The 20,044-nt window shown below is 50.4% G+C and overlaps 8 protein-coding genes across 8 annotated transcripts; 4 read left to right on the plus strand and 4 right to left on the minus strand.

Annotated features, from left to right (window-relative positions):
* Positions 1–449: 449 nt before the first annotated feature.
* On the minus strand, positions 450–1,266 carry M438DRAFT_274841 (Nep1-domain-containing protein; the record flags this gene model as incomplete). The annotated part of the gene is made up of 2 exons (XM_029900742.1): positions 450–926; positions 979–1,266. 2 exons carry the CDS (start codon positions 1,264–1,266, stop codon positions 450–452), a joined length of 765 nt encoding a protein of 254 aa, XP_029759978.1.
* Positions 1,267–2,213: 947 nt separating this feature from the next.
* On the plus strand, positions 2,214–3,931 carry M438DRAFT_22386 (MFS general substrate transporter). Its single transcript, XM_029899456.1, has one exon. The coding sequence runs from the start codon at positions 2,307–2,309 to the stop codon at positions 3,765–3,767; it is 1,461 nt and encodes a 486-aa protein (XP_029759979.1). The 5' UTR covers positions 2,214–2,306; the 3' UTR covers positions 3,768–3,931.
* Positions 3,932–4,095: 164 nt separating this feature from the next.
* On the minus strand, positions 4,096–4,886 carry M438DRAFT_274579 (blue light-inducible protein-like protein Bli-3; the record flags this gene model as incomplete). Its single annotated transcript, XM_029900725.1, has 3 exons — positions 4,096–4,256; positions 4,339–4,645; positions 4,722–4,886. The coding sequence occupies 3 exons, from the start codon at positions 4,884–4,886 to the stop codon at positions 4,096–4,098; spliced, it is 633 nt and encodes a 210-aa protein (XP_029759980.1).
* An 835-nt stretch (positions 4,887–5,721) lies between these two features.
* Positions 5,722–7,311, minus strand: M438DRAFT_335533 (DNAJ domain-containing protein; the record flags this gene model as incomplete). The annotated part of the gene is made up of 1 exon (XM_029903813.1): positions 5,722–7,311. One exon carries the CDS (start codon positions 7,309–7,311, stop codon positions 5,722–5,724), a length of 1,590 nt encoding a protein of 529 aa, XP_029759981.1.
* A 609-nt stretch (positions 7,312–7,920) lies between these two features.
* Positions 7,921–10,242, plus strand: M438DRAFT_274275 (glycoside hydrolase; the record flags this gene model as incomplete). Its single annotated transcript, XM_029900701.1, has 2 exons — positions 7,921–9,233; positions 9,285–10,242. The coding sequence occupies 2 exons, from the start codon at positions 7,921–7,923 to the stop codon at positions 10,240–10,242; spliced, it is 2,271 nt and encodes a 756-aa protein (XP_029759982.1).
* A 274-nt stretch (positions 10,243–10,516) lies between these two features.
* Positions 10,517–14,744, plus strand: M438DRAFT_297537 (uncharacterized protein). The gene is made up of 3 exons (XM_029901957.1): positions 10,517–11,441; positions 11,495–11,689; positions 11,740–14,744. The coding sequence occupies exons 1-3, from the start codon at positions 10,596–10,598 to the stop codon at positions 14,386–14,388; spliced, it is 3,690 nt and encodes a 1,229-aa protein (XP_029759983.1). The 5' UTR covers positions 10,517–10,595; the 3' UTR covers positions 14,389–14,744.
* Positions 14,676–16,341, minus strand: M438DRAFT_365639 (uncharacterized protein). The gene is made up of 2 exons (XM_029907809.1): positions 16,244–16,341; positions 14,676–16,191 (listed from the first exon to the last, which is right to left on the minus strand). Exons 1-2 carry the CDS (start codon positions 16,261–16,263, stop codon positions 14,763–14,765), a joined length of 1,449 nt encoding a protein of 482 aa, XP_029759984.1. The 5' UTR covers positions 16,264–16,341; the 3' UTR covers positions 14,676–14,762.
* Positions 16,342–17,344: 1,003 nt separating this feature from the next.
* M438DRAFT_405932 (FAD/NAD(P)-binding domain-containing protein) lies at positions 17,345–19,814 on the plus strand. The gene is made up of 3 exons (XM_029909811.1): positions 17,345–17,933; positions 18,003–18,339; positions 18,410–19,814. The coding sequence occupies exons 1-3, from the start codon at positions 17,567–17,569 to the stop codon at positions 19,566–19,568; spliced, it is 1,863 nt and encodes a 620-aa protein (XP_029759985.1). The 5' UTR covers positions 17,345–17,566; the 3' UTR covers positions 19,569–19,814.
* The last annotated feature ends 230 nt before the right edge of the window (positions 19,815–20,044 follow it).

The following is a 20,044-nucleotide window of genomic DNA, read 5'->3' on the forward strand; positions in this document are numbered from 1 at the left end:
CAGCCAAGGGCTTATGGTATTTTGCCCAACATTACGCGTAAACGGCTAGCTGTGTGACTGAAAGTGCACATTCTCATGGAGGAGTCGAAAAGTACCCTGAATGGATTGTGATTTGTGAAGCTTATTTTGTTTGTCCAATATATCAGCCAAAACAGACTGCGTGCATTAGGAACGTTCTCCAGAACCTATTGACTATCCTAACAAGAATCCTACGTCGAAGCGCACCGTGTCGGTAGGTGTTGACTGGCGCTGTAGAAGATGACAGCAGGCGATGAGCGCACACGCGCTTCGATGGGCTTGCAACGAACATGACGGCAGGAACCGTCCAAGAATGGCGTATACCACACAACCAAGCCCGCTATCATACCCTGATGATATTTGGGCGGGAGGGCTCTGGTGTTCTTGTGTGGGACATTATTTTGTAGCATGAAAGACGACGATTTGTAGACCTAGATGACGTCCCAGACCTCCTCGGCGGCGTGGCAAAATCTGCTGCAAGCAACACTGGCACTCAAGCTGAAGTTGCTGATACTGATAGAGTCGTCCTTGAACTCGTCGGCGAAGGTGTCGTTACCCTTGGCCATGGCACCAACGAAGACGCAAATGCTCTCCTTGGGTTTGAGCTCGGCAATGTAGTCGCTCACGCGAACGACGGACGCATCGAAACTGAGGGTGACCTTGCGGCAGTTGGGAGGGAGGTGGTCGGTGATGGGGTTCTTGATGACTTTGAGGAGCTTCTCTTGCGATGTGGTGGAACGGATTGAGAGTCTGTGGAGGAGTTGGACCATCAAACCAGCGAAGCGCTTGAAGGTACGAGGAATGCGGACAGTGGGGCTGACCTCGATCAAGACGCCTTTTGCTGTGTGAATGTAGATTTGAAGTTTACCAGCCTTGTTGAGAGGTGAGTCGAGGAGGGTGAGTAGGCACTATGCGATGGTTAGGTAAGGGAAGGGAGGAGAGAACAGAGAGACAACAAACCTGGTGGGTGATATCGGGACGGGCGTCTGAGATGTCGCGGTTCATCTTGCGCATGACACCAATGTGCTCGTCACTGTTGAGTAGCGAGTACTTGTCGTCCTTGGCACCACCACGGCCACCGGACGAAGCCTTGTATGTCTCGAGACTGGCATTGGAGAGAACGACGATCAGGCGCTGTGAGTCCTTGTCGTTGTTTGCAATGGGAACGTGCTGTTCAGCGACAAGCTGAGGCAGGGAAGGAGGGGGAAGACTCTGGGTGCCTTGAAGTTCAGGTTTAATGTCAGCCATGGCGAGGTTCTTGTTGGAAGAACTTCTTGAGGAAACACTGTGTGTAGGTTGAGCAGCAACAAGTGTGCGGGTTGGAAGGGAACGAGCTGCTTGTGGCTGGTGGAGGTGGTGGTGGTGGTGGTGGTGGAGATGTTGCTGCGATGGGAGAAAATGCAGTGACTGACGCTGTCTCTTTGTCTCACGGCCCTCGAACGAAGAGCGTCTGCGCACTGCCGAACCTGAGGTTTCGGTGCCTTCGGCATGCTCCTGGCCGTCGATCTGCTCTTGTTCGATGATATCGCTCATTTTGTCTAGTGATACGTTTTACAGTACTGCGCTTTGTTTTTTGTCGATTGTTCAGAAGTTTCAAGTGTCTCTTCCAAAAACTGCCTCAAGATGGTTGGAAAATATTTTCTCGACTATCGACCCAAGCGCGAGTGAACTCAAAGCACGTGACATTTTCCTTGCATTCGTATCTTCCGCCGGAGGCAGCGACTTTATCCAACCTCATTAAGTACCAGAATCCAAACCCACCAACCAGCGCTCTGTAATTGCCATGTCGTCGCTTCGATTCTACCGGTCCTATTACTCTAGGGCGTGTCGCTGAGCATCTCCCATCTCACATCATCATTTGAGCGCACACGATAAGCCAAGCCAAGAGTCGGCTTGTGTGAGACAGCACCGCCAACCATCTTGCATAAAATGGCATAAATCCCTTTGGCAGTCTATGATGGCGTGGTTGATATGTCCCGATCCACGAGAATACCGGTGCCACCCCAAATGTAATAGCGCCGACGAGGAGTCATCACTCGAATATCTTATCATGCCATCTTCCCCTTCGAAGACTCGAGACGACTTGGATTTCCAAGCAACCATCAACGATCTTGTTCATTGAAGCGTTTTGAGATTAGCTCCGTACAGAGGCGGTAGAAATTTTTCTTTCGGCTTCGCCTGACTGTTATCCTTCACTTCCGAAGGCGGGAGAACAAGAGTAGAAGAAAGTCAATTGCCCTAACGAAACTCTCATCAATTATTGTCTATCTAGACGAGAACAATTCAACATGGACGACAGCGACAGTCAATTCAAAGAACGCAAAGCTGTTTCGGCTGGCACTTCAACTCAACGGCTGGAAATTGATCCCGTCAGAGAGAAGCAGTTGGTTCGCAAACTCGATCTTTCAATCATCCCACCAGTCACACTATTATACCTATTCAGCTTTCTGGATCGTGTCAACATAGGCAATGCTCGTCTCTATGGACTGGAAGAGGACCTTGACTTATCATCGGACAAATACCAAACAGCTGTCTCATTACTTTTCGTCACATACCTACTCTTCGAAGTTCCGTCAAACATCATTCTGAAGCATTACTGTCGACCATCACGATGGATAGCATTCATTTCCGTATGCTGGGGAATCATCGCGACTTTGACTGGCATCGTTCAATCTTTCGGAGGCCTTGTCGCTTGCCGTTTACTTCTCGGTCTCTTTGAGTCAGGTCTTTTCCCTGGACTGGCAGTATATCTTTCCTTCTTCTACACTAAGAGAGAAATTGGACTGCGCATTGGCTATCTTTTTGTTAGCGCAGCACTCGCTGGTGCATTCGGAGGCTTGCTAGCTTATGGAATTGGTCACATGGATGGAGTCGCTGGACAAGCAGGATGGCGTTGGATATTCATCATTGAAGGCATACCGACCTTTATCCTTGGAATCGCATGTTGGTGGTGGCTAGCTGATGGCCCGGAAACCGCTTGGTTCTTGACTTCCGAAGAAAAGAAGCTCATGGAGATCCGTCGTCTGCAGCAGATCGGCGTGACTGATGAGTTTGCCTGGCAGGATGTGCGCGCAGGTCTCAAAGACTGGAAGATGTGGGCATTTTGTTGCGCGCTCTTCGGTGCTGATACTATGCTTTACGGCTACTCGACTTTCCTGCCCACCATCATCAAGAACATCGATCCCACCTACTCCAGCGCGTTGGTCCAGGTCCTCACAATTCCTTGTTACGCAGTTGGTGCCATCAGCTACCTCATCATGGCTCGCATATCGGACTGGTCGCAGAAACGCGGCGTCTATACTGTCATGTTTGGCATCGTTTCAATCGTCGGCTATGCAATGTTGATCTCCGACGGCGGACCTGGTGTACACTACGCAGGCTGCTTCCTCGTCGCATTAGGCCTTTACGTCGCAGTCGGTCTTCCCATCGCCTGGCTTCTCGCCAACAACCCGCGTTTCGGCAAGCGCACTACAGCAACCGGTCTGCAACTCATGTTCGGCAACTGCGCTGGCATCATGTCTAGTTTCCTGTACCCAAAGGAAGAAGGTCCTCGTTTCATCAGAGGCCACGCTGTTTCGTTGGGCATGGTTTCTTTCGCCATGATTGTCTATGCATTCATGTGGTGGTTCTTCAGCCGTGAGAACAAGAAGAGAATCAACGGCGAGCGAGATTCGAGGATTGAAGATTTGAGTGAGGAAGAGATTGCTGATTTGGGTGACGAGAATCCCAAGTTCTTGTTCTCTATCTAGGCACTTTATCTCTCTGTACTCGGTCTTGTTGCGTCGATTCTTCAGTTTGATAGATACGTCACATTAAACTCATCACAATGCACAATCATACCCAACTCGTCCACAGAGAAGACGATTCGACCTTTTGTCGTTGGACCATGTCGGCAATGCAAATGATCATATGAATGGCACACCGGCACACGGGGATGGTTGCTATGCTCAATCGCTACATCCAAGTCGACAACAACAAGCACCCAACACATGTCTACAGTTTCGAAGAACTGTAAAATTCAGTTGTTGATTATTTCATTATCTTCGTTACAGAAGGAGTGGGAGGGGCGAGCAATATTTACGAGCTCATGCTAGAATGCTGGCTTCTAGCCTTTGTAATCTCATCCTCCTTCATCTCTCTAAGACTACCAGTGTTTGCAACACCACCGGTAACGTTAGCGGCGACCACCTCCTTGAGGTATCCGAGAGCTCCAACATTGGTCTTGTAGTACGAGATGTCTGGTTTTGCAAATCAGCTTTCGATTCTTCCATCCACACCTCAGGACAGCATAGTAAGGGTACTGCGTAGGGGAGCACTTACACTTGGCCTTTACTTCGATCAAACTCATTCTCGGGTCCTCTGCACTGCCGTCGTGTACGCCGTCTCCGACATCACCGAACCATGCGGCAGCGCCTCTGCTCCAAACTTCCTTGATCCTAGGATCGGAGTTGGAAGCAGTGGTGGCCGTGCCAGACACGGAGATCCAATCTTGCGACTTGGTGTCCTGGAAGGAAACATTGACTTCCTTGTTGGCTTCGATATCCTTGAATTTTTGGGAGTGCGCGTTGGCGAGGAAGAGGAAGTCCGGGCCGGTGCGTTTGGCTAGGGCCATGGAGCGGGTGACGGGCTGTGTGTGGATTGTGTGGTTAGTGGAAGTTCAGGTTGGATGCAAGGGAGAGTGGGTTAGGAGGGAAGGTGCTTACGCCAATGCCAGGACGATAAGTGCCCAGCAGACCAATCTTCAATCCATCAACGATCTTGTAGAATTCCTGAAACTTGGTCTCAAAGTCGACATTGTTGTCCCACTGTCTTGCGACACTGGGGTCGTTCTTCTCCGTGATATCTGACTGCTTGACGTCGGAAGGCATGTTGTATAGTGGTTCGTAAGTGTTTTCGAAAAGGGTTGTTGATTGTTTAGCAGAGCTCTATGAAAACCAGCTTCCAGCAGCTCATTGTTTATATATCCCGATCAGACGATCCCCCAAAAGCCATCGGCTTGGATCAATGATGGCTGGTGACGTCCCATCGAGAAAAGCGGCACCCACGCCGAGACTCCTGTCTAGTCGTGATGTCAGCGTGCTTCTACACCTTACGAATCTCACCAGTTATCTCAAAGGAGTGGAAATCAGAGTCCGAAGTGCGAGATCCAAAGTCCGAAGAAATGATGCTTGTTTTAGGGCATGTAACTATTCGCAAGCACGGGTGGAGAGGTTGGAAGGCTGGACTTGTTTACGTGGTGGTTCATGCACGGAGCTGTTGCTGTTGTCGATTGCCGATCTTTTGCCCATCAATGTCGGGAAGTCTAACCACGGAGCCTCATATTAGCAGGGCCCAACATATAGCTATCAAAAGTCATAACGATGTCAAGCATGAGAGTTGTGTTTCGAGCATCTAGAAGCTAGCCGCTCTCCGTTAAAAAGCTACACAATTCTCGAAGCGATATGATATTGCGGCAGTTCCTCCATAATGTTCTTTTGGTGGTCAGACTTTGTAGCTGCTTGTTCAAAGAATGTCGCTTTGAGAATCTATCGAATTATCGACTAGAACAATGAAAGTAATCGAACAGCCAACAAGAGCTGGAATAACAAGGAATACCCAGTGGTCTTGTTCATCACGAACCCCCCATAACGCCTTCTACCTCCGAAATTTAAGTAGCGCTGAAACGCCAAAGATGCAGAATAATAGTAGAGCAAGCATGGTCTCCTAGAACGGGAAGCCTCCGCCAGGGAATTGGAAACCGCCCTGGTGCTGGAACTTGAAGCCTTGGCCACCGCCTGGTCGTTGATGGAAGAATTGCTGTTGACCACCGCCAGGGAAGCCGAATGGTTGACCCTGGAATGGACTACCTTGTTGAGATTGGTCGTTGGGGTCATCACCACGGTCGAATCTGGCCTTGAGTTCAGGGTCAGATAGGACTTCGTATGCTTCATTGATCTCGGCCATCTTCTTCTGTGCTTCCTCGGGGCTGGTTCCCTTTTGAGCAGCCTTGTCAGGGTGGTGTAGAATGGTGAGCTTGCGGTAAGCTTTCTTGATTTCTCTTTCCTCAGAATCTCTTGTGACGCCGAGAACCTTGTAGTAGTCTTTTTGCTTGGATCTCTTCAGCAATGTGTGGGCTTTTTGCAGCAATTCCTGGACTTTTTGTGAGTTTTGGTGGTGCTCCTTTGCTTGGTTGAGGGTTTGAATAGCGGGCTCGAACTCGTCGGCATCGAGCTGGCGCGTGGCCTTGCCAATCAAGGCAGGTAGACAGTTGGGGTTGTGTGTCAAAGCCTCCTCGCAGTAAGGCTGGGCCTTCTTGAGGTTGTTCATCTCGGTATATGCCTCGCAAGTCAACTCTATCAAGTCGTTGTACAGACGATCCGGAGCGTTCTTGTGGATAAGGCCTTCGTCACGGTATTGCTGAGTGGAGTCCTTGACAGTCTTGAGAAGACCCTCGTCATCTTTTGTGTGCACCAATATGTTGACAGCGTTGATGTAACGACTCTTTTCCATGGCGTCTTTCACCTTCTTCAATTGCTTGTCGACGACCTTCTCTGCTTTCAGGAGCTTTCTGCAAGGCTTGGAGTCGGGGTCAGAGTGCAGGCATTTCTTGACTTGGCCCATGCCAGAGACGGGTTCGTTGAGAGCGTAGAAGGATGTGGCCGAAATCTGGAGGTGTTCGCTAGAGCCAGAAGACACCTGGGCTATGTGCAGCAAGTCACTGAGAGCCTCGACAATGTCGCCTTTCTCGAAGCGACATTTTGCTCTTGTGTGTCTCAAATCCATTGCACCTCCGGCGACCAAGACTGCGATATCTGCCTGAGTGGTGCAGTCGGACCAGTGGCCGTCTTGTTCTGCCTTGTGTGCCAAAGTGGCAGCATTCTGAGCCTCTAGTAGCTCGCGGATCTCATCTCCATCTTTCTTGCCCGCCGTTTCGTAGTCAGACTTTGCACCAGACCAGTCGCCGTTCCTGCTCTTGATCTTTGCTCGTTGGACAAGAGCACCTTCGAAAGTGGGTTTAATGGCGAGAACGCGGTCGAAGTCGTGGCTGGCCTGGGAACTCTTTCCGAGTTGAAGATAGGCAGCGCCTCGGCGGAAGATGGTAAGGTAGTTTTGCGGATCACGAGTGATGGCAGCGTCGTAGTAGGTCAAGGCATCCTGGCCGTTGCCCTGGGCGAGAGCGGCCGTAGCAGACGAGATCAACTGTGAGACAGGAATATCGGCGGGAATGTCGCTGGCACTTAGGCCATGACTAAGGGGGAGGTTCGAGAGAGCAAGGGCGGCACCCAGGGCCAGGGTCTGCAGCGGAAGAATCATGGCGACGATGGTTTGCGAAGTTGACAAAACATCAACAACTGTCCGCTGATAGGAAAGTACAAGTGTAGCATGTGAAAGTGCCAGTTGGACTGTTGATAGAGAACAGATGCCACGTTTCCTAAAGCCAGGTGGTTCCGGCCACCGTGGTCACTCCCGAACACAGATCTAGTTAGAAAACAAGAGGCTGTCAGATCAATCCTACGCCCGAGTGTATGGGCTTGTTTGCGATTCTGCTTCAACATGTAGTCCATGTCAATTCATCCCTTCGCTGCTAAAGTCGAGCTTGTCGCAGATGTTCAGGCTCGTCTGCGTTCGCTAGCAAACGTTCTCTACCGGCTGGACTCCAGACTCTCCTGCGTATTCTCGTATAGCATGACCCGCGGCGGCCGGCGATAAGAAGACAAGTACGTCATTGTCCAGCCGCGTACGACCGCCTTCGTGGCTTGGGCACTCTGCACATGGTTCGTGATCTACCTAGTCGTCTCATATTTTCTCCCCTGCTATCCTTCGAATACGGTGATTCGTGTTATATATACGTCTGTCCTCGACACTCACGCTGCGTGGAAACAGTAACGCAACACCGATCGACCAGGAACAATTACACCCATCATGCCACTCCGTCTTCGAGTCGACGGAACCGTCTTTCGCGATGGCCACAATCGCGAGGTCACGCTACACGGAATCAACGTAGCTGGCGATGCCAAATACCCCCTGAATCCGGATCAATGCTCGCACGTCAAAGAGAAGTTTTTCGACGGTGATGATGTCTCTTTCGTCGGCCGGCCTTTCAGCCTCGAAGAAGCCCATACGCATTTCGACCGCTTAAAGAGATGGGGATACAACACAATTCGTTACATATACACCTGGGAAGCCATTGAACATGCCGGTCCGGGAAAGTACGATGAAGAGTGGATCCAGCACACCATCAAGGTTTTGCGCTTGGCCAAGGAGTACGGTTTTTACGTCTTCATGGACCCCCACCAAGATGTCTGGTCGAGATATACTGGCGGCTCCGGTGCTCCCATGTGGACCATCTACGCATGTGGTCTGAATCCTAAGGCTTTCCATCAAACACAGGCTGCCTTTGTTCAAAACACATGGCCAAACCCTGCCGATTTCCCTAAGATGGTCTGGGCTACCAATTACCAACGTCTGGCCTGTCAAACTATTCTCACACTATTCTTTGCTGGCAAAGAATTCGCCCCCAAAGCTATTCTGGACGGAGTTAACATTCAGGATTATCTCCAAGGCCATTTCATGGGTGCCAATAAGATCCTGGCCCAGCGCATCAAAGAAGCTGGCGACCTCGAACACGACGTTGTTATTGGGTGGGAAAGCATGAATGAACCGAACAGAGGTTACATTGGTTGGGAGGATCTTTCCAAGTGGCCAGCAGATCAGAACTTGAAGAAGGGTCCGGCACCGACAGCCTTCCAGTCCATGCTGACTGGTCTTGGTAGAGCTGTGGAGCAAGACACTTTCGACTTTGGCAACTTTGGTCCTTACAAGTCTGGCAGTGAGCTTGTTGATCCTAAGGGAGAAATCGCATGGCTACCAGTGGACTACGACGATTCCCGTTACGGCTGGAAGAGAGACCCTGATTGGAAGCTTGGTCAGTGTCTATGGGCTCAGCATGGAGTTTGGGATCCCAAGAACGACAAGCTTCTGAAAAAGGATTACTTCTCCAAGGTACCAGTCTCTGGTGAGACAATCACACACGAGTACTACACCAACAACTTCTGGTTGAGTCATTACCGAGCATACAGAGACACGATCAGAAGCATCTTCCCTGACACGATCATGTTCTGCCAGTCCTCACCATTTGAGGTGCCACCTTCAATCAAAGGTACCAAAGATGACGATCCGCAGATGGTTTTCGCTCCTCATTTCTATGATGGTATCACCCTTATAACAAAGAAATGGTAAGTTCGCTACAGTATCTTCAAACCGCCTTAAGCTGATGTGTATCTTAGGAACCGATTCTGGAACGTCGACGTGGTTGGCATTATGCGTGGCAAGTACCTAAGTCCTGCATTTGCGGTCAAGATCGGAGAGAGTGCTATCAGGAACTGTTTCCGTGATCAGCTCAAATACCTGCGCGAAGAAGGAGAGGAGAAGATGGGCGCTCGCCCCACCGTCTTTACTGAGATTGGTATCCCTTACGACATGGACGATAAATATGCATACAAGACCGGCAACTACACGAGCCAAACGCTCGCAATGGATGCAAACCACTATGCGCTTGAGGGATCGGGAGTGGCAGGATTTACTTTATGGACCTACGTGCCATCAAACACCCACTACTGGGGTGACAACTGGAATGGCGAGGATCTCTCCATCTATTCGGCCGACGACAAACAACTACCAACCTCCCCCGAGGTAGACAGCGCAACGTACAACCCAGAATCGCCGTCATACTCTGAAGGTAGAACATCCGGAGACGCATCAGTCAGCCCATCAATACTGAAGAGAACATTGTCTGTAGATCGAATGAGCGCCTCACGAACACCGTCGGTCAACTCTGAGGGTGTTGGCATGCGTGCAGCCGAGGCTTATGTGCGACCCACTCAGACAGCGACACATGGACGTGTTGTGTCTCACGGCTTCGACCTAAAGAACTGCGTCTTCCACCTGACACTATCTGCGCCAAGTTCAACGGCAGAGGACGCACCGACCGAGATCTTCCTGCCAGAGTATCACTTCCCACAAGGCAAGACCGAGATAGAGGTCCTAGGAGGAAAGTGGAAGATCAGTGTAGACGAGACGCAAGGCGCGTCGCAGCAAGTGCTGAGATGGTGGCATGCAGCAGGCGAGCAAAAGTTGACGGTCAAGGGTCTGAAGAGACGACAGGGCACGGCGATTGGGTCTGAAGCTGAAGCGGGATACCTGGATCAGTGCAAGGAGACTGGCAAGTCATGCACTGTTATGTAGTAGGCATAGTGCTTTGAGCGAGCGTGCAGCGATCAAAATGCAATCTCTAATTTCCTAATCAGGAACAGATTAGAGTCATGTGATATGGTGATGGAGCAGTTGCGACCCTGACAGTAAATTTCACGATAGATCATGTCGCCGAACGCGGTAGTGACAGCAGTCAGGTCGTCACTGCGACTGAGTAAAATGTATCGCTATCACTTTCACACGATCGTTTGGTAGCATGTGACATTTCAACAAAGGTGGGTGGTGAGAGCAGCAGGTAGGCAGTCAACAATCTCCTCCACACAAACAAAACTTCCGAACCTGAGCTCTGTTCGTCATCCAACCACACAAATTCCCTATATGGAATCATGACGTCCCAGATTGATGGCGACAGGCTATCTCAAATAACTCAAGCTCTCGAAGCGACTTACGATGCACGATCAACCAACGACACACGAAGAGCGGCCCTTGAATTCCTCGATGGCGCCAAGAAGCAACCAGACGCGCCCCAGCATGGCTACACGTTAGCTAGCGATGCTTCCCAGCAGCCTGCCATCCGTCACTTCGGTCTATCCCTGCTTGAGTTCGCCCTTCGCTACAAATGGGACGAATACGGTCAAAGCGAGGCCGAAACCCTCCGCAGCTGGATCCTCAACCTCGCCCAGAACGTATCCGAATCCGATCCTCAATACTTCCGCAACAAAGTAGCTTCACTGTGGGTTGAAGTTGCCAAAAGATGCTGGGCCGCAGATTGGTTGGACATGGACGCCCTTCTGATGGCCCTGTGGGACACGTCAGACAACAGCAAGCAGCTGGTATACAGACAGATGGTGCTCTATATACTCGAGTGTCTGTCCGAAGACATTTGCAACAGAGAAGACCCCGTCGCTGGTCTGCGTCAAGAAGTACTTGGCCAATCCTTGAATGAGATTTTCATCCCTAGTCAGTTGTACCAAGACCACCTCGAATCGCGTGGCAGCTCGCAGAACGTGCGCCATACCCAAGACGGCTGGCTTGCGAACATGTGCGCCTTTCTGTTCCAGTGCTCGACTGTCATTTCCCAAGGCGACCAAAGAGTCGTCACTTCTGCCACAAAGACTCTCGAAGCAATGAGGCCAACTGTGACATGGCTCAGCTTGAGAGCTTTGACCGAATCGCAATGTGTTCAATCGCTATACAAGATGCTCGCCGCCGGTGATGCTGCTGTCCAAACGGTAAGAATAGTAGCTGCCCCTTACATGCGCAATCAGGACTAAGTCGTCTTCAGGCCACAATCGAGGTTCTACAGGCCATTCTAAGTCGCCCATACAACTCCCATTTCCACGAACCGTGGTCCGAAATCATGCATACCGTTTTGCAACCTGACCATATTGAGCTTCTGAGAAACATTCACCTCAGTTGCAACACTTCTGCGGACGACATTGACGAGCCCAAGTACACATTGCAGAAGAAACTTTCCGAGGTTTGCGACCACGTTGACCGAGATTCATACATGTGTGCTGACTTTTGCAGGTTCTTTCCATCTTGGGAGATGCGGCTGCATCCAATCCTGAGATATTGGCCACACCTGAGACTTGCACTGCATTGGTTGACGTGATGATGCTCGCTTTCCAACACGACAGTCTCCTCGTCTCCATCCCAGTCCTGCACAGCTTCACAAAATTGCTGGTCGCTAAAAACCCGACCATCTCGAGTGCCATGGGTCAGAGAGTGGCCGTTTTGTTGGGAACATGCAGTCAACGTCTCATCAAGTACGAGTCGCTATCGCACGAAGAGCTTCCGGTGATCTTATACTTGAACGAAGACTTTGAGAATCCTCCTGAGCTGCATTCGTTCCTCGGAAACTACCGAAGATACTGCATTGCAGTCATTGAGAGTATCGCTTTCTACATGCCACAAGAAGCTGTTGGCCATATTCTTGATCAAACTGTGCAGATGATTGACACAATTTGTCAAGAGTTCAGGCCACCTTTCCCCTCCACTGGACCAGCAAAGACACCAATCCCCGTGCTGCAACTGGAATCGCAGGCCTCTGTTCTTAGGAGTACCATGAATGGCTTCATCCAGTGGTACGGCAAAGCTTCACGACCAGATTCGAAATCGGACCAGCACACCACGAACAACGTTTATGGAGTCACCCTCACAAGCCTGCGCGACTTCTGCTACAAGCTGATGACCATGAGACCACAACATCCTGAGATCGCCCGCCTTACAACGCACATCGCGGTTAATGTCCTCGTTAAGACATTGCAAGGCCAGCCTGAATTGGTTGTTAAGATTCTTGACTACTGCTTGAGCTTGCAGTACCCCGATGATGGCTCCAACAAAGACTACTCGGCCGCTGTAAAGAACTTTCAAGGAGCACGTTTGGGTGAAATGCAGCGTATTGCAATGTCGTTCCCGGATTATCTTTTGGACGTCTACTCCGATTTGGAAGCGCGGGTCAATACTCTAATGTCCGCCGAAGGTTCCGACGAACGCACCAAGTGGGGCCTCCAATCCTTCCTATTCATCATTGTGCACCGAGCATCTGCAGTAGACTCACAGGCTCGACTCGCTCGTCTCGAACAGATCATTCAGCCTGTTGTTGAGACATGGCAGGATCCTCAGTTGACCGAAGCATTATCGACATTTTCTGGCTTCTGCAATGTTGTCGGACTTGGTGGTCTACCAGAGTACCTTACCGCACAGAGATACGCCTCGGTCCAAGATTGGTCCAATCAACCCCTGGATCAGGAAGGTAAGGCACGCCAGACAGATGTACAGATGAAGGTTATGCGCCTACCCCTCAACGCGACCAAGAATCTCCTTGCGGCTACCACAGAGAAGCTGAAAGAGTCGTCTCGCGAGTATCAGATCGGCAGCCAGGTTTGGGGTCAAGCAATGCAAGCCATGCTCTCCAATGTCCTTCAGATGACAAGACATGCCACGTCCTTCCCTAACCGCGAGAACTGGTCAAACTTCCCCCCTGAATTGCAGATGGTGATGCAAAAGATGCTGGTCGACAGATTCTGGCAGGCCGGAATTTCGAACGAAAGCAGAGATGAGTTTTACGCTCGCATTGCCGAGAGTGGAGACACTTATGAAGGCTTTGCATCCGCCATCCGCGGTATCCCTCGTCAAATCCGTGATTGGTGCTATCATATCATTTACGGCATGACAAGATTCGAGGAAGAGTTTTTCGGCCTCAAGGAGTTGCCCGTACCGCTGGCTGAGGCTTTGCTCACGGACGCTTCATCTCTGTCAACCCATCACTTGCAAAGACTCATTGCACTAGTCGAACGACTTGTCCAGCGATGTCCACCCCACCACAGAAGACATTTCATGCCTCCGATACTATCCCTCTTCTTCTCCCAGACAGACAAGAAGATCAGTGCAGAATGGGAAGTCATCGAAAGATCAAGCACCCAATCCGTCGAAGGCGAAGATCAACTCAGCGACGAAATGAAAGCCGAAAGCGTACTAAGAGCCACCACCTACGCCGTCGTCTCCTTCGCCTCCACCCTCCTCGATCAACGACCCACCGACGCCACACCCTCCACCCACCCCCAAGCCGCCCTCCTAATGCGCACACTCATCCTCTCCGAACCCTCTGTCCTCGAACCTCTAATCCTTTTCTGCACCCACGCCCTCCGCATGCGCGATTCTCGCTGCTGCACACTCATCTGCCGCATCCTCCGCTCCATCCTCCCTTCCTTCACCGCAGACGAACCCCCAGCCCCTCAGGTCCGCGAATTCATCAGTACGGAAGTGCTCAAAGCTTGCATAACCTCCCTCAACGAACCCTACTTCGCAGACATACAACGCGACCTCGCAAACCTGATCGCCAATATCCTAGCCCTGTACTCCCCTCTCACCCCCACCGCCCGCGACATCTTGCTTTCTTTGCCAGACATGAGTTCCCAAAAAGTGGATTCTGCGATCGAAAGAATCGTGGCTAGTGCCAGTGAGCGCACGCAAAGGGTGTTGGTGTTGGAACTGCTGGAGGGGGTTAGAGGTGTGAGTATTCATGAAATGGGAAAGATTGATAGGAGGGATGGGAAGGGTAAGAAGTCGGCGTTGATGATGCAGTATATGCAGGTTGAGGAGAAGAGTGGAGGGGGCAAGAGGGAGCAGAGTCCACAGTTGGAGGGGATGGCTGAGATGTTTGGGGGAGATTGATAGGGGAAAGAATAAAGTGGGAGATTGACGAGTGGGGGGGGATGATGGTTGGAGAAGAGGGGAGACGATATTTCTCACAAATGGAAGAAGACAAGCAAATGGCCTTGATGTCTGATCGTCGAGTGATACGATTGAAAGAATGATAATTGCCTTCAGGGGTGCATCTCAAGTCCAAATCTGGAAATCTTTGCCAGCCAGAAGGAGCATTGATTTTCTCATCACTCATGTGTTGAATAACAGAGATCATTGAGAATTCTTCGTTGCATTACATGTGTCCTCTCTGAGACCCACTATTCTTTGCTAATTACTCGAGAAATGAATTTGCGACCATTCTGCGATTCTTCCGCAGAGCTTATCTCCCCCGAGGTTGTTTTTCACTCGCCACTGTTGGTTTGATGACCTTCAGTGCCGTCGATCACCATTGACTGATCCTCAACCTCTTCATTCACCTGTGTCTCGGCCTGTCCATCAACCTGTGTCTCGGCCTGTCCATCAACCTGTGTCTCTACCTGTCCATCAACTTGTGTCTCGACTGGTCCATCAATCTGGTCCTGAACCTCTTCGACTCTCTTCGGGAACCCATCCTTGAGGATCTTGGCAAGCTCAGTCTGCACATCTCCATTCACCCAAATCGTGCAGGAAGAATATTTTTGGCAAAGCGTATCTTCAACGTGGTCGCAAATGCCTTCCAGACAGAGTTCTTTGAGACGAGGGAGATTGTCCTTGATCCAAGCGATCAGACTCATGCAGTCCCCATCGACAAGACATACGTAAGATAATTGTAAGTCATACAAGAGGTGTCTGTACCTTGCCAGGAAGCTGGTCAAATCTGATGTAGAGATGTGAAAATTTCCCAGGTGAATCGTTCTCAAGGACTTTGATGCCACACATTTCAAGATGCCGGGGATGTGGACTTGGTTTGCGTTGTTGTAGTCGCCAATTGAATATACGTACAGGCTCTCCAAGCTAGGGCTTGCGAAAACCATACGTTTAGCTGATCTTACAGTAGTCTCAGTGTCCTGATGGTTGAATTCGATGTCGAGAGCGTCCAGCTGGAAGCATAAAGAAGTCAATTCTTGCTCAATGCCGTCTGTGCAGCAGGCTGAAATGTTACGAGCATCCTGTCGAGCTGTCTCGCACAATTCAATTCTGTCGATTGTACAACCCTGTTTGAAAGCCGCCCTGATGGTTCTTGCAATCGTCTCCTTCCATTCGAGATACCAGACTGTGCGCTGTGCAAAGTGAAGGTTGGGTAGCAGATGTTGGGCACCAACGATATTCAACTCCTCATCGTTAAACGTGAGACAGATCTTTTGCTTACGCTCTGCGAATGCTTTGAAGGCGACGTTCAGCATCTGTTCTGCGCTTCCATCTGTCTTCAGCTGAGTTTCCTCTCGGTATCTGTTCAGGTAGGTCCTCATGAAGTCCAGAGACTGTGCACCAAGGACGAAGGCGTCGACGACGTCCTCAAATCCTGGATGGGTTTCATGCGCAAGAGGTATTGTTGCTGAGGGGAGGACTCTCAAACCTTCAGCGGATGCAGATGTTGGAGAAATGTTGATCCTTTTAACAAAGGGACCGAAGCGCGGATGCTGAGATAGCTCGATGAAGGCTCGGAGAGAAGAACGTGCCATCAACACGGTAATGCTAAAGAAGCATCTTCCGGCGAACTCGTCCGAAGAGAATTCGCGGATGAGCTTGCATGTGCGGCGAAGGGCCATCAGATCGTAAACACTGAGGTCTGCATTGGAGCAAACTAGCTTGATAAGTTCGTTGGGCAGGTCCATTAGGCGGAACAGTGCACTAGACGAAAGACGGTCAATAGGGCGCCATTGGGTTGCAGTGTTGATCTTACCTGTCGGCGGTTTCTGCCATACTCGTGGAGGTGGTGTGTTGCGCAAGTATCGAGTTGAAGGGAGATGTTGTGAAGGAGAGGAATAAGGAGTCAAAAAAGCTAAAGTCGGAAGAGCGGATATGACAAGTGATGTAGTGAAGAGAGTATGAGAGAGTGAAAGTGACAGTGACAGTGAAATTGAAAGTGGGACTGGAAGCGAAAAGTGAAGGAGCAACCAAAGTGAACGCGCTTTCTCGATCAGATGGGCGTCAACAAAGACGAAATTGATTGTATCAAGATTGGACTCACCCTACACTCCAAGGCTCCTGACCATCAAGGCACGATGTTTTTGATCTTTGCTTGATTGTCCGAATCACCCACGAAAGAAGATCCGCTCTCAGTGGGCATATAGCTGATCGCCAAAATATTTTGTCTTTTGATGACTAGCAAAGAGCAGCAGCTCTTAACAGGAGAGAGGCAACATGGATATCAGGATTGAATATCAGACTTGCTCAGGATCCAGCTCCTCTTAGTCTGCCGAGAGACCTCAGAGAACGACCTCTGGAAAACACAATACAATGTACAGTATGCCGTCTTCGTCTCACTATTCTATGGAAGTCGTCGAAGACGTAGCGCTTTCAGGGGAACACTTACCTCATTGAGCAGCGACGAAGATGAATCAACATCCTCTGTCCGTCGTAAATACGGTCCACACTCCATGATATACCAGTCACGTTCTTGTATCACCCCACCACATTTACGCGACCCACTCTCCATGCCGCGAATATTTGCCATGACCCATCCAAGTTGAATGATTCATCCATCACCAGGCACAAACTCCCGAGGCTCCGCAACACTCGAGTAGTGGACCCTCCCAAAACATGACCATTCCCCATACGCGTGCCCCACATTTGCACCCCGCACCGTTCGAGGGATCCACTCTTGCGAGGTATCCACTCTTGCCGCAACCTTGATCGAAACACAGGGCGACCGCCTCTCTTCGTTCCTTTTGTGCCCACGGAAAACATGAAGCCCACGGCAGTTGGTTTGCTCCTTAGGTCGCCCTCAGGGTTGGAGAGGATCCACTTCTGTTATGGTGCGGAATTTGGGGCTTCGGGTACAAGGAAAAGGTACCATTGCCCACTCTCCTCAATTCCGCCGCAGAGACCCTTTCGCACGTATATAAAGAGGGATCATCGCCTGCTGTTTTTTGCCCGCGGTAAGCGTCTTGCTTGAGTCGGCACGTAGGTTTCCTGTAACTTGCATTCTTTCTCTTTGCCCAACCTTCCTTCTCCATCCTCTGTTCGAGACTCGAGAGATCTACCGCTCCTGGCCACGAACATCATGTCCGCCGTTCCTAACCTCCCCGAGCCGATCCACCAGAATGGCACCCTCGAACACGACCTCGATGCAGTACTTGATCAGGCCCTCCCGAAAACAAAGCGCATAGATTCGCCTACTCAAGCAGGCTTCAGCACTGCCTCTTCAAACAATGCCTCAAGCACAGGCTTCAAACTTCACGACACAGTGATTGAGAATCAACGACCCCTCAAAGTGATCGTAGTGGGAGCAGGATACTCCGGCATCTACCACGGTATCCGCATCCCGGAACGTCTACGCAATGTCGACTTGACCATCTACGACAAGAATGCTGGAGTGGGAGGAACTTGGTTTGAAAATAGATATCCAGGTTGCGCTTGCGATATTCCTTGTAAGTATAGACCTACACAGCCCAGATCACAGAGGTAGTGAATAAAAGACTGACAAAAAGGATCTATAGCACACTCGTACCAATACTCCTTCAACCCGAATCCAAACTGGAGCAGCATGTACTCCCCAGCCCCCGAAATCCAAGCCTACCTCGCATCAACCGTGAAGAAGTACTCAGTCGACCGCTTCATAAAACTGCAACACGAGATCAAAAGCTGCAACTGGGACGCCAACACTTCAAAATGGAAAGTCAAGGTCAAAAAGCTGGACACCGATGAGGAATTTGAGGATACCAGTGATGTGCTTATCATGGCAAGAGGAGGCTTGAACCACATCGCCTGGCCACAGATTGATGGACTAAGGAGTTTCAAAGGCGAGATTATGCATTCGGCGGCTTGGAATCAAGAGTAAGATATTCCCCTTTCTGCCATTTCTGTTTTTCGATGGAATGAGCGATACTGACCCTCAACGCCACAGTTACGACTTCACGGACAAACGCATCGGCGTAATAGGCAGCGGCTCCTCAGCCATTCAAATAATCCCTTCCCTCCAACGACTGCCAAAGACGCAATTATCCTGCTTCATCCGCAGTCGCACCTGGATATCCCCTCCCTTCGGCCAAGCCATCCAAGACGAACTAGGCATGGATGGCTTCACCTTCAGCGAAGAACAGCGCAAAAAGTTCCAATCCGACCCCGACCATTTCCACGCCTTCCGCATGAAGTTAGAAGAAGGCGGAAACGAAATCCACGCCTTGACGATAAAAGGCACGGAAATGCAAAAGGGGGCCCAGAAACACTTTGAAGAAAACATGAAGCAACGACTAGCCAAAAAACCAGAGATTTACGAATGGATAAAACCGGATTTCGCTCCTGGGTGCAGACGCCTTACCCCTGGTCCTGGCTTCTTGGAAGCATTGGTTGAAGACAACGTCTCATTCATCCGCGATCGCATCGCCAGAATCGACGATGAAGGCATAGTGACCGAAGATGGCAAACTCCACTCAATAGACGTGCTAGTCTGCGCAACTGGTTTCCACACTGGAGCTCCCCCACCCTTCCCTGTGACTGGAATCGATGGAGTGGAATTGACGCAACATTGGGACCAACGCGCGACTTCCTACCTCTCCCTCGCCACTGACGGCTTCCCAAATCTCTTCATGATGCTGGGACCGAATTCCGCCATCGGCAGCGGATCCCTGACGATGATGATCGAAAGCGTGGGCGACTATGTCATCAAATGCATCCGCAAAATCCAAAAAGAAAACATATCCTCCATGGTCGTCAAATCCTCACGCGTAGCAGACTTCCTAGCCTACTCAGACGCGTACTTCAAAAACACAGTATTCATGGATGAATGCAAGAGTTGGTACAGAAAGGGCGATATTGTCACTGGGTTATGGCCTGGTAGCACGTTACATTGTATAGAAGCGTTGAGGAGTCCGAGGTGGGAGGATTTCGAGTATGGATATGCTGAGGAGGTCAATCAGATGGCTTGGTTGGGGAATGGGTGGAGTACTAATCAGTTGGAAGGAAGGGATTTGGCTTTCTATCTGATGCCGCAGTTTCAGCAGGTGCCGGTGTCACCGTTGCCGGAGGATAATGGGGAGTTTAAGATTAGGGCGTGGTCGCAGTAGAGAAGTTGAGGAGTTGTGATGATGTTAATGATAGCTTGTTTGCCTTTGTCTTCTTCGCTTCATGTCGCCTTTACTTCGATACTTTCTGTTTCTGTTGCTGTGTGTCTCTCGGACATGTCAATTCTGATGAATGTCAGCGAAAGGTCCTTCTCCCAAGTTTGCTCCACAAGCCTTCGTCTCGAACACTCCAAATCCCCCTCCCAACCAACCACCAATACCCCCCAACAATCTACACCACTCCCATCCAACCACACCCATAACCCCCAAAAGCAAACCAGCAACCACATCACGCACCCGCACCATCCAAACAAACGTGCAAAGAAAAAACAAGCCAAGCACACACAACACAATATTGCACAAAAAATAAAAAATAAATGTACAGCGACTGAAGCCGCAAAAACGTATTGTCTAAACGGCGACCATTGTTGCGTAGCATTATCGAGAAGGTGCTGTTTGATAAATGTCATTGCGTATGA

This window comes from Aureobasidium pullulans (genome assembly GCF_000721785.1).
Source record: "Aureobasidium pullulans EXF-150 unplaced genomic scaffold scaffold_10, whole genome shotgun sequence".
NCBI lineage: Eukaryota > Fungi > Ascomycota > Dothideomycetes > Dothideales > Saccotheciaceae > Aureobasidium > Aureobasidium pullulans.

Coding starts and splice junctions, on each gene's coding strand:
- M438DRAFT_22386 (XM_029899456.1), top strand. CDS start 2,307: ATGGACGACAGCGACAGTCAATTCAAAGAACGCAAAGCTGTTTCGGCT.
- M438DRAFT_297537 (XM_029901957.1), top strand. CDS start 10,596: ATGACGTCCCAGATTGATGGCGACAGGCTATCTCAAATAACTCAAGCT. Junction 11,442..11,494: donor GTGATGCTGCTGTCCAAACG/GTAAGAATAGTA, acceptor AGTCGTCTTCAG/GCCACAATCGAGGTTCTACA. Junction 11,690..11,739: donor TGCAGAAGAAACTTTCCGAG/GTTTGCGACCAC, acceptor TGACTTTTGCAG/GTTCTTTCCATCTTGGGAGA.
- M438DRAFT_365639 (XM_029907809.1), bottom strand. CDS start 16,263: ATGGCAGAAACCGCCGACAG. Junction 16,192..16,243: donor ATGGCAGAAACCGCCGACAG/GTAAGATCAACA, acceptor TCTTTCGTCTAG/TGCACTGTTCCGCCTAATGG.
- M438DRAFT_405932 (XM_029909811.1), top strand. CDS start 17,567: ATGTCCGCCGTTCCTAACCTCCCCGAGCCGATCCACCAGAATGGCACC. Junction 17,934..18,002: donor TTGCGCTTGCGATATTCCTT/GTAAGTATAGAC, acceptor AAGGATCTATAG/CACACTCGTACCAATACTCC. Junction 18,340..18,409: donor TCGGCGGCTTGGAATCAAGA/GTAAGATATTCC, acceptor TCAACGCCACAG/TTACGACTTCACGGACAAAC.